At 29.6% G+C, this 12,417-nt stretch overlaps 1 protein-coding gene across 2 annotated transcripts; it reads left to right on the top strand.

The window, feature by feature from the left end:
- Positions 1–6,520: 6,520 nt before the first annotated feature.
- On the top strand, positions 6,521–10,935 carry LOC114185375 (ethylene-responsive transcription factor RAP2-7-like). Of its 2 annotated transcripts, XM_028073066.2 has the most exons (11): positions 6,521–6,689; positions 6,814–7,579; positions 7,769–7,794; positions 7,969–7,999; positions 8,114–8,201; positions 8,286–8,431; positions 8,729–8,773; positions 8,886–8,989; positions 9,104–9,228; positions 9,545–9,658; positions 10,266–10,935. In XM_028073066.2, exons 2-11 carry the CDS (start codon positions 7,116–7,118, stop codon positions 10,548–10,550), a joined length of 1,428 nt encoding a protein of 475 aa, XP_027928867.2. In that variant the 5' UTR covers positions 6,521–6,689; positions 6,814–7,115; the 3' UTR covers positions 10,551–10,935. The 2 variants fall into 2 exon arrangements, with proteins under 2 accessions (XP_027928867.2, XP_027928868.2); XM_028073067.2 differs by lacking the exon at positions 8,729–8,773.
- Positions 10,936–12,417: the final 1,482 nt, after the last annotated feature.

Genomic DNA, 12,417 nt, shown 5'->3' with positions numbered 1-12,417 from the left:
TTTATTATTAACCTATTTAATTACGAAGCTGCTTAATTTATTATAACACTATTTGGTTAAACTTGTCAGACAACATTGCACCTTAATCACATTAGATGATACTTAGGTGAAATTCTGAGGAGAATCTGATTGCTGGTAATGTGAGGAAAAATCGATCAGTAACTGATTAATGTCGCACATATCTTCATAATCTCTGGAGTGATTGTCACATCATAGTGATATATGTCGAACATCGTATCTTGAGCTTGTAAATGGTTCACTCGCACTTAGATTTTCCTTACTGCATCCATGTAAATCTTTGACGTAGTCTTAACCGATCGATGCAATAACGATAATAACCAACGAACGATAAAAAGAAAGAGTCGTGTCATACTTCTTTAAAAAAATCTTTATTGAAGTGATCTCAATTGGCCCATAGTCGATCCATCGATCCATACAATACAAAATTAATCAAAATAAATAAATGAAATTTATTCTATAATTTATTTAGTTTATAATGTCTCAAGTTACTAAAATTCAATTAAAAAATGAACATTTCTCATCAATTTTGACTACGTATTTATATAAATGTTTTGAAAACATTGTTTATTTTTGTTTCAGGATTTGATTCTTACACATTTTGCTGTAAAAGTATGATAAAGTTATTTTTATAATATAAATAATTAGGTTGAGTGATAAAAAAATACAACAATTACTTTAATATTAATTAAGTGGGGCTTTCTCCCGAATAACCCTTTATTGATAATGTTTGATGTGATTTGATGCCTCAATGTTGCTAGAGCTTAACTCGGGAACTATGCATCATCAAATATAGTATTATTTGTTTCCAAGACAATATTCGATAATTATTTAATACTATTATTTTTATTGCATAAAGGGCGTCTGCTCTCATTGTAATAAAAAATTTCACTTTAAAATTTTATTGTTGAATTTCAAATTTACGATTAACTTTATATATGTTAAATATAAACTTAATATTGATTAATTTAATATAATTGAAAATAGTCTAAGATGAATAAGACAACTTTGTATTATTTTCAATACGATTTAAAGTTGTATAACAATGTAATATATATATATATATATATATATATATATATAGAGAGAGAGAGAGAGAGAGAGAGAGAGAAAGAAAGAAAGAAAGAAAGGTATAGCTTTTCAGCAATAAGTGAATTTTAATATTTTAGCATCATTTATTGGCTGTATAAATGCTCTTTTATTTTTTTAGTTAATAAATTAATATTTTAATTGTTCAAGCAAAATTAGACGTGGTTTTTTTTTTATATAAAGGATGATATAATTAAAAACCAAAGTTTGTAATTAAAATTTTAATTAGGAAATGAAGGACACAGAACAGTAAATTGAGAATATATAACATTGTTATAGAGTTTGTGATTTAAATACTTAACCTAGTAACTATAAAAGCAAAGACAAGTTATTATGAATTCGATAGAATTTTTAATATTGTGCTGATATACATTGAAAGTTGATGTGCTAGCTAATCAATTTAGTGTAAGTTGAATTGTCAATTTAGCATCACTTTAGTTTTTATAGTCAACTACACAGTTATATAACTATCATAATAATATATAATAAAAACATAATAACATTTTACATGTTTATCACATGATGTATACAAATTTGTTTGTCATTTTTTAATTTCAAGAATTACTATGATATCTCACTATTTGGAGTTGAATGTATGATTTTTAAAGTTATAATTTCATCTTAAAATATGTCACAACTTTTCCAATATTTGAAAAAAAAAGTCTCATCCTTCTTATGATTTCTTTAATATAAATTAATATGTATTTTCTTAATTATTTTTTATTTCTTCCAATTCTCGACAAGATTTTTTTTAATTTCATTAAGATATTTTAAGTTTAATTAAAAATTTAACTATTATATTTAAATCCGTGATTCACTTTTTTATTCTCACATTTCTTTTAGCGAATTAATCCATATTTGTTAAATTAATAATTAATATATATTATTTATGTTAAATTTATGTAACATTGTCTAAAAGTTACAAATGTGAAAATTTATATTCTGGATTTAAAATATCAAATGTTCTATCATGTGGGGCGGTCCTTTATTGTGAGATAGATCCCAATTTTTTTATCTTTATATAAGTTAATATATAATTGAAATTATTATTTTTTAAAATTTAATATATTTAATATATTTGGTGTTATAATTTTATTTATTTATTTATATAAATTTTTTTATATCCTTAAAATATTTGTTGAATAATATCATATTTCATAATTTAGTTAAAAAGAAATAACTGGGTTTACTACAAAATGTCACAGTTTGTAAGATTTAATCACTTGTTCGATATAAGAACTTAATTAATTACTCCAAACATATATATGTTCATGGTTTATTGTCCAATGATATTTGTAAACGGTTTGTGATTCGTTTGGAATATTATTGGCTTCTTATTTTTCTTATAAATAAGAAAATAATATATTGACACCACTATTCATTAAATATATATACTAATTCCTTCTTGAATGTAATATTATATTTTAGTAAATTATTAATTTATATGGTTATAGAAATGAAATTAGGAAATAAATAATGATGTCAATGAATCACCATTCTATAAATAAGCAACTAGCAGCAGCATCTTAGCAGATTTTTTCTTATTAAAATTTGGGCTTCAGAAATATTTAATGTTTACTTAGTAGTGTTAAACTAGACTAATTTAGTTTGTACGAGTTAGTTAAAAATGATTTAGATTAATTCAGTTCCTCTTTTTGGTAAATTATAAGTTTTATAATCTGTTCTACGTATTACAAATAGATAAATTAAAAGGACTGACTCATTTAAAAATACTTTATCTTCTTTTTTTTATAGATCTATTAAAATACAACTAGCATAATTTATTACCATAATTCACATATTCGGATTATCCAGCTAAATTTAACTCTGTTAGTTTATTAAAATGGATTATCTTGTTTGAATATATTTACAAGAAAGAGTTATTATTTGCATCCCGCTAAGAGTGGGTACAATTCTTCATCAGCTTCTTTGTCAAGTCTCCTTTGTAAGTTTTAAAGTCCCTATTTTTTTAATAGCAAATGCCTTCAATGACAAGAAATGAAGTGACAAGCTGTTGGCCATTAATTTTTGGTCGACAACCAGGTAAATCCAATTCATACTGTTGTTTCTTATTTTCGATCATGGAAAAGAGAAATGAGAGGTTGAAACAAAATTATAACAAAAAACGAAATTGTTAATATAAATTGAATGAATAGTAAAAATGCTTTATTTCATTAAGAATGATTTTTCATAAGGGAAATATTGAATGATTCGGTATTAACAAGTTCTGAATGTTATAACTAGATTTTAATCCTAATTCAATTTTACAAAATCGACTTTTAACGTGGTATCTGAGTCAAGTTAGAGTCTATCTTAACGAATTTTTTTAGACATTCTGTTTCATTTGATATCAGGCCGTTAATGGACGGACCACCAATTAATTTTTAATTTTACGCACAAGATAAATATACCTCGGCGCGTGATGGAGTGTATTAAAAGTTCTACATCGACTAGAGATAAGGTCAATTCACAATATATAAGTGAATGCGATCCTCATCTTACAAGCCAGTGTTGTGGGGTTAAATTAGACTTAAAATCCAATTTTAAAACATCAAACTTATTTTAAGAGAATCATCATTTTTAAAACATCAAATCATCATTTTTAACTAAAAGTTTTAAGAGAATAAATTTATAAATCATTTTATTTATATTTAATGTAGAACTTCAAACTTATTTTAAATTTTTAATAATAATTTTATTTTTTATTTTTATATTAGTTATCAATATTTATAATAAACATTTCATAATAAATTATGTTGCTTTATAATAGAACATGAGTTTTTATGTAGTTTTTTCTTCTTTGCTTACCAACCAGCACAGAGTGATAGAGAAAAATAAACGAAGGTTTGAACAACCGCCAAAGAATAAAATAAATAAATAAATATCTTTTGTGATGAAAAACAAATAAACGTTTGTTTGTACTATTTTGAAATTGTTTTTAAATTCTTTAGTCGGTGTCTAACCATTATTTTTAAAGTAATTTTATTTTGAAAATTGGACTAGTTTTTTTAAGTGGTTTGACTTAGATTTTGCTTATCCGACATAGAACACATGAAGAACTACGCGAATTTGTAGAAAAACGACCATGTAACAATATAGATCAAGTACGATAATGAATACTATATGTAGTAAGTGAAGGAATAAATAAAATAATTGAAAATTTTGTTTAAGTTAAAGAAAAAACAACAGAAATGAAAAGAGAAAGAAAAAGGCAAATATCTATTTGACTAAACTTATTTTGATAGAAAATATTGATTTGATGTGTTTTAGGCTCAATTTTTTTCACATATTATGGTTTAGGGTCAACTTTCCCTTACTCGCAATACGCAGATTTTTTTTAGGTTAGAATTTATCGTAGAAACAAGGCGAGAAAGTGCAACATAGCGGCTTGAAATTCATAAAATAGATTAAGAATTCTTAAAAGCTTCTACTATGGACGACAACTATTTTTAATTATCCAGTTATAGAAATAACAGATTAATTAGATAAATATAACTATGTTATGTTAAGGAAGTGTAGTTCAATTAATTCGACAAAAATGTGTAAATCTTTATACGTATATATTAAATAAAAGTGACTTGGTGTGCATTTAAGTCTCCTCAAAGTAAAGAAGAAAATTAAATTGAATTAATCCAATTTTTCATGTGTTAAAGTTTACGGACAAACCTCTATAAAGAAGTTCTTCCATACCCATTTACAAAATTGCATATTTACTTACAACTTTACTTGAAAATATCATTATTTCTAGGTACACAAAATATCATTTATACTTACATTTAAGTAGAAGTACTAATTTCATATATACATAATCCAAATTTCACATAACCATGATGATATCAAAATATAAAGTTCTAAAACTTTCACTCATTCTATCTCTTCAACATATTTTAAGTATACAAAATCATCACTATAAAGATGTAATGTTAACTCCGCTTACAAGAATTTAGGAATTGAAGTGTGTTTTAAAGAATTATTCATTTTTAATTTTTTTCACATTCCAAATATTTCATGTAAACTTTTAGAAGATAAACTCATCATGGATCCCACTTAAAACATCCTTTATTCAAGAGTAAAATAAAAGAAATGAAACTCTTAAGTAAATGGTCATATTTGCCTAAATCCAAACTTGATCCAAATAATGTATAATCATCTCTCTTTTGGAATTTCAATTCCAACAAAAATTCTACAATTAAAAACTCATTTTGTTACGGAGAGAATACAAAGAAAGTTTTTAAAACCTAAAATAAAATAAAAACAAGAATCTAAATTTTATTTGTTCGCTTTATTTTTCAATTCAATTAAAATCTGTTATTAAAATATTTATATATTCTTACAACTATAAAATAAAGCCATTTTATTGTATTTTTTCAATATTCATATGTAAACATTTACTTTTATTTAGTACACACATCCATTTTGACTTTTCTATCATGTTTTCCTTTTACTTCTTCAAGGATTGATTATCGTAATATATTTTGTGTGCATGTATGTCCGGTGGTATTATTTTATTCATCAAATATAGTAGGATTAACTTTCCAAGAGGATTAACTTCTCTAATTTTCAAGATTTCAAAATTACAAATAACGCAAAATGAATTGAAGATATGCCTTTTTAATTAATCTCTGTATAGTTAATATAAGAAAGAAAACTGTAATGTGGTACATTCTTTAGTATATTTTGATAAGAAAATAATTGTACATTATTTAATCTGTATGCATTTTAAGTATAAATACTTTTATACTATTAACTAATCATGTATTGAGATTGTTACTAAATTAATAAATTTAGCACGCATGTTAATCTATAATTAAGTAATAATATACAAATGTTATGTGCTCGAACATAAATTATTTTCTTATACATATACTACATTTGTTAAAAAATTCTATCACACACTTAAAAAAAATAGCAAGATAATACAGAACCTTTTATATAAAAAAAATCTTCTATACTACCGTACATAATCATATACAATACAATATTCGTACATGTACAATATACAATACAGTATTGCACAATTCAGAATAAGAATAAATAACATGTAGTGAAGGTTTAATTTATTTTATAACAATCTGAAATTATTACTATTATGAAGAGAATTTGTTTACAACAATACGTAGTTATTAGTTTGTGTGTGAGAGATGAGAAAAATTTGTTGTAGTGTGATAATTTAAACCAAAAACACTTTTATTACCTCTATTTCTGATACGTATAACACGAAACTCAGCCGTTAGTGGTGGATGGCTGTTTCCGTCGATGAGACCACGACTGGACTGTGTCATAGAGCAATAAAAATTAGAAAAACAAATAATAAATCTCCTTGGCTTGACGGGTGACCGTACCAACCGGTTTGAAGTTGGAACTATGAGAGAGAAAATGTTTATATATTCCATCATCTCATAAAATGGGTCAGAGCTTTATATCAAGTGTTCCGTTTGGATCCTGTTACCTCTCTCACTCTCTCTCCGGTGCCATGGAATCCGGTAGCCTCTAAACTTTTATTCTCTCCCGTTCTGAAATCATCGCAAGGGAACTATAAATGCAACTACCAAACCTTGCAGTGCTTCCTTCTCACGGTTTCTGTGAGTTTTCCTCTCTTCCTCCTCCTTCACTCTTCCGGTCGCCGGATAATTTATCCGTCGAACTTGCAGTGGCTGGAGAACCTACTAATTCTGTTTTACTCTCTTTGCTTATGTTCCATTGCAGATTCTTGTTCGTCGAAGAAGCTCTTTATACACCTATATACACCCTCAGATATTGCGTCTTCAACCGTTTAGGTTACATTTTACGTATAATAATCGGTTGTTTCTTTTTATTGGATCGATTTTTCCTTGTTGTGACCGTCGGTTGAAGAGAAAAAGAGATTCTCCGCTGGCTGACGTTGAAGCAATATTAGTTTGATAAGTTGTAGTTCGATTTAATAATAATAAAGCGCCTAAGTGATACAAATAATAAAATAGAAAGAAAATCAGAGTTGAAAAATACCTAGTAGAAGAAGATTTAGCGTCATGTTGGATCTTAATTTGAATGCCGACTCGACTCAGAGTCAAGACTCGGTGATGCTGTTGGACAAGTTTCCCGAAGCTTCTTCGGGAACTTCGAATTCCTCCGTGGTGAATGCGGAAGGGTCGAGCAACGATGACTCGTGTTCGACACGCGCCGGTGACTTGTTCACCTTCAATTTCGGAATCCTTAAGGTCGAAGGCGCGGACGACGTCGTTGTCACAGCGACGAAGGAGCTGTTTCCGGTGAGCGCGGAGAATTGGCAAGGGCAGAGTTCGACGTCGTCGTTTCAGGCTAGGAAGAGTTTGGTGGATCTCTCGCTGGATCGCCAAAACGGCGAGGTGAAGGTTGTTCAGGTTCAGCAACAACCTCAGGTGAAGAAGAGTAGGAGAGGTCCACGGTCACGGAGCTCTCAGTACAGAGGAGTCACCTTCTACAGAAGGACCGGAAGATGGGAATCGCATATCTGGTTCGAGCACTTCTCATTGTTTATTTTAGCTTCTCTTGATTATTGATTATTATATATTATATTCCCTTTTTATTAGGGTTTGGTTTGAAGTAACTGTAATTATTTGCTTTGAAAATTTAATTTGGTTATTCATGGTGGAATTTGAAAGTACCACAGAATTGACCTTAATTAGTTTCTTGTTTGCTGTAGGGATTGCGGGAAACAAGTCTATTTGGGTATGGATTTTGTATTTTTGATTTTTTTTTTTCCATTTATGTATATATAATTGAGTTTTTTCCATTTCATATATTATTTTTTATTAATGTATGTATAGATATACATTTGAGTTTATTATTCGATTCTTCTTTGCTATTTTTAGCGTCTTTTGATTAGATTGTTCTTCATTGCAGGTGGATTTGACACCGCTCATGCCGCAGCTAGGTAAAACTTTTTGCTCATATTTTAATATCCTTTGTCGTAGTTTTGTTTGTTAATGGAACCTGTCCTTCGTTTGATTGGTGTCTCCCTCACTTGACTCGGAATTTTCAAATTTAGGGCATATGATCGAGCTGCAATTAAGTTCAGGGGACTTGATGCTGATATCAATTTTAATCTTGTTGATTATGAGGAGGATTTAAAACAGGTTGGAAAACGCACAAGCTTTCTGTGAATTTTAATCTAAATGGAGTTTGCGATTGGTTTTTAACTGGTTATTATTGATGAACAGATGAAAAATCTTTCCAAGGAGGAGTTCGTGCACATACTCCGCCGTCACAGTACCGGTTTCTCAAGGGGGAGTTCAAAATACCGGGGAGTGACACTTCACAAATGTGGCCGGTGGGAAGCTCGGATGGGACAATTCCTTGGAAAAAAGTGAGTATCTATTTTTTTTTTTGTACTGATGTAGTAGTGTGCTACGTTTATGGAATTTATACGATGTACGAGCAAAAGATATTAGTACGATTTCAGGTTCCTATTGCAATCAGTTGTACCTGTTGGTATAACTGAAGTACGAATTCGAAGGGAATTGTTTCCAGCTTGGTAGTCAATCGGTCTTTACTGTATAGGCTTTTTTCCATGTTTGGAGAAACTTGTCTAGGATGCCTGTTTCACAGAAACGATTGGCAGAGGTGTTTTTGTTGTTTTAGAGATTGCAATGCTTTCGTGCAGGTATATATATCTTGGGCTTTTCGACAGCGAAGTAGAAGCTGCAAGGTCCTAATGATGCACGAATTACATTTTACCTGCACTGAACCTTTTTCCTGAATTTTCAAAGCTAATTACGGTTCCAACCAACATGTCTCCCTTTTTATTTTCTGGAAACCAGGGCTTATGACAAGGCAGCAATCAAGTGCAATGGAAGAGAGGCAGTGACTAACTTTGAGCCAAGTACGTATGAGAGCGAAATGAAACCTGAAGCTATTAATGAAGGTAGTACTTCATAGCATGATACTCTTCTGTTCTATTTTATTTCTAATTGATGGTCTCAGTTAAAAATAATTGGTGAATGTTAAATGGTATTTGTATTTGTTACCAACAACACAGGTGGCAATCACGATCTTGATCTCAATTTGGGCATAGCAACTCCAGGACATGGTCCCAAAGAAAACATTGGCCATCTTCAATTCCAACCAGTCCCATTCAGCACGCATCCCGGAAGAATTCCAAGGGTATAATTGAATTTTACATTTTGGTTTACTTTAAGCACAAGGGCGAAGGTCTATATCACATTATAACCTTCATTTGCTTTAGCTAGCTCAGTAACACTCTTCATAGGTCATGAATGGTGGAAAGATTTTTTAACAGAAACAAAACTTTTCTGTCCTTTGTGGGTTCACATGCAGTTAAATACGGCCATTTTTTCCTTTGACAATGTTTATCTTTATGTAACATGTTTTTTTTTTTTTTTTCTGAAATAGTTTTGTAATTGCTTCACATTTATGTTAGTAATTAATGGTCATGATAGGTGATTCTCTTTATTTGCAGATGGAGACTAATTTTAGTTCAGTTATTGGTGATCCTTCTTTGAAAAGGCATGTTGTAACTGAAGAACGTCCTTCTGTATGGAACCCCGCACATTACACCTTCTTTCCCAATATGGTGAGTTCAATTTCTTGTTACATCGATTGCTTGTTTGTTTACTAAATGTTTTCATATAAATATTTATGATAATTTCCTTCTTAGTGTTTACCATAGGTCAAAGAGAAACATTTAACTTTTCATTTTGACATAACATTTGAAGTTGCATTTCATGTTTGTGGAATCCTCCTTACCATTTTCACATACGACCTTTATAAACTTTTGGTGCAATTTTACTTTTCAAGAAATTTGTCTCTATTTGTTACGTAGTTCTCTGTTATTTATTCTTTTTTACAAGAACGAGTTGTTACCAATAAGTTGACAAAACAGTACTTAAAAATGGTGAGTGTATAAATTGATTATTGTAATTCACAAATATATTTTTGGTAATGAGCTGTATTTTGAAACGGCTAAAAATTTAATGACAAAGATCTCGGCATGGGGACAATATTTTGATAAACATTCCTTTTGGCGTTCATTTTCAAATTTGTATCCAACATGAAGAGATACTGAGAGTTTAACTTCGTGCATTAATACGACTTGATACCAGCATTACCGTGTCGTTTGTTGTACAGGAAGATAACTAACTATAAGCTTTTATTTGAAAAATTGTTGAAATATTTTACAGGAAAGAGCAGAGAGAATCGGCATAGATCCTTCAAAAGGAGTCCCTAACTGGATGTGGCAAAGACATGGCCAGGTTACTGCCACCCCAGTACCGCCGTTCTCTACTGCAGCATCATCAGGATTCTCAATTTCAGCTACCTTTCCACCGAATGCCATCTTTCCAACGAAATCAGTGAACTCAATTCCGCAGAACCTCTGTTTCACTTCAGCCAGTGCACCAGGTAGCAATACACCTCAATTCTATTACGAGGTCAAGTCCACGCAAGCACCATACCAGCCTATCTAGTAATGCAAGTAAAAATGGTAAATTGCAACAGACCTTTACGCTTATAACTCGTTGTATAATTCTGTCACTGCTTGATGAATACTTAGATACTGTTTGCTCCTCTTGGTTAGAAACCATCATGCCCAGTATGAAGAAAAAAAAAAAACTATTTTCGAGAGCACCAATTCAATTCTATACTAGAATCCTCTTATCTTCAACATTAGTAAGAGGCTATAAAACTCGTGTATTCGCCCGCCAATTTTGTGAGTGTGGGCTCTTTGTATGCATGCAACCCTGACTTTGGGAGGAAACCGATCTGTGTTGTATTTTTCATTGCACATTTCACAACTTTACATGTTTACTCTGTTCTTTGGGAATTAAAACCTTTTTCATTTTCGATGGTTTAGGATTGGATGCACTCTTGTTGCTTATCTTACATATTTCTCTTCTAAAAATAAATATCTCCTTTATTTCTTTCTACCTGCCAAATTCACCTTTTATAGTCTTTTAACTATTTTTTTTTCAATCATAAACACCAATTGGTAATTCACTAACGCAATCTATATACTCATTCATTTTTTAAGGATTTTTTTCCCAAATACGCTACTTTGTCATTATTTGGGTAATTGATAATTATCTTAAAATATTTATTTTGAAAAAAGGTAAATAATAATTTTAAAATATTAAAATAAATAACTAGTTATTATATAACTTAACTTTCAATATCTTGTATAATTTATTTGGATATTAATTTAGTTTTGCTCATTTGTTGGTTTCTTTTCTACTATTATATACTAAATTTTAACGTGAGATAACAGGCGTGGTTAGTAAATTCTTTTTAAGAAAAAAAAATAGTAAATTATCTTTGTAAAATTAACTGTTTTTTCATGATTACATACCTAAACCCTAAAGTTAAAAAAAAAATATATTAGAATTTTAAAAATAATAAGAGGATTCGAATTAAAGTTCCTTTAATTTTAGTCACGTTTGCATTTTCCAATTTTTTAAAATTTGTGCGACTAATTTCATTCTAATAGTAAGCAATTTAAATATTTTTTTCTATATTCAAATATAAATTCATTATTTTAAAATAATTTAAATGAAGTAAGCTGTGGTAAACAGACAGTGGTTTAAATTGTTATAGCAATAACCTAGTTGTAACTAAATATTTTTCCACAACTAATTAACCAGTGTTTGTGATTCTCATCACTAAAACAAGCGTTTTTATAAATTAAATTTGGAAGAAATAATTATGACAATAAATTTTTAAAAATAAATTATACGTTTGAAAGTTTGAAACAGAGAAAAAATATTTAATATTTGCTTTTACAGACAGAAAAAGATTGAGAAGTGGGATACGATGAGTCAACCTGCAATTTATAGGAACGAGGATTGGGTATGTTGAGTGAGAAGGAGCAGTGGGTGACACAAGTGATTACACATTAGTAGGAGTGTAGTATTTAATAATATGGGTGACATAGCAGTACAACATTATTCATTCCGGTAATGAGAGCTACAAAAGTAGATGAAACAGAAACTATGCATTCCAATTACTGTTCATGTGTTATCTCTGTTTCATTGTACAAACCAGCAGAGAATCAATCAGAACAAGAACACCCTATATCATTGTGTTCTGTGTGAAACAGATAGGGGACCAACCCATTTTTGTCCTCTTCCTCCTCATAACTTCCTTATTAGTATTAGTAATTTCAGAAAATCAACATCAAATATCTGCTAACGTTTTTTCAATTTTCGAGTACTACAATAATGATAGCTACAACTCTAGATAACTTTTATAGGGAGTCACCACATTAACACTACAATGAGATTTCTCTTTCATAGTACTCTCTCCATCATCATTATCTTCAACCATCCACGTCTAATGTAA

The sequence above is a fragment of the Vigna unguiculata genome, chromosome 5 (assembly GCF_037176805.1).
Source record: "Vigna unguiculata cultivar grain cowpea cultivar isolate G323 ecotype 2 chromosome 5, ASM3717680v1, whole genome shotgun sequence".
Taxonomy (NCBI): domain Eukaryota; kingdom Viridiplantae; phylum Streptophyta; class Magnoliopsida; order Fabales; family Fabaceae; genus Vigna; species Vigna unguiculata.
Note: the sequence above shows the minus strand (reverse complement) of the source record. Positions and strands in the feature narration are given on the sequence as shown.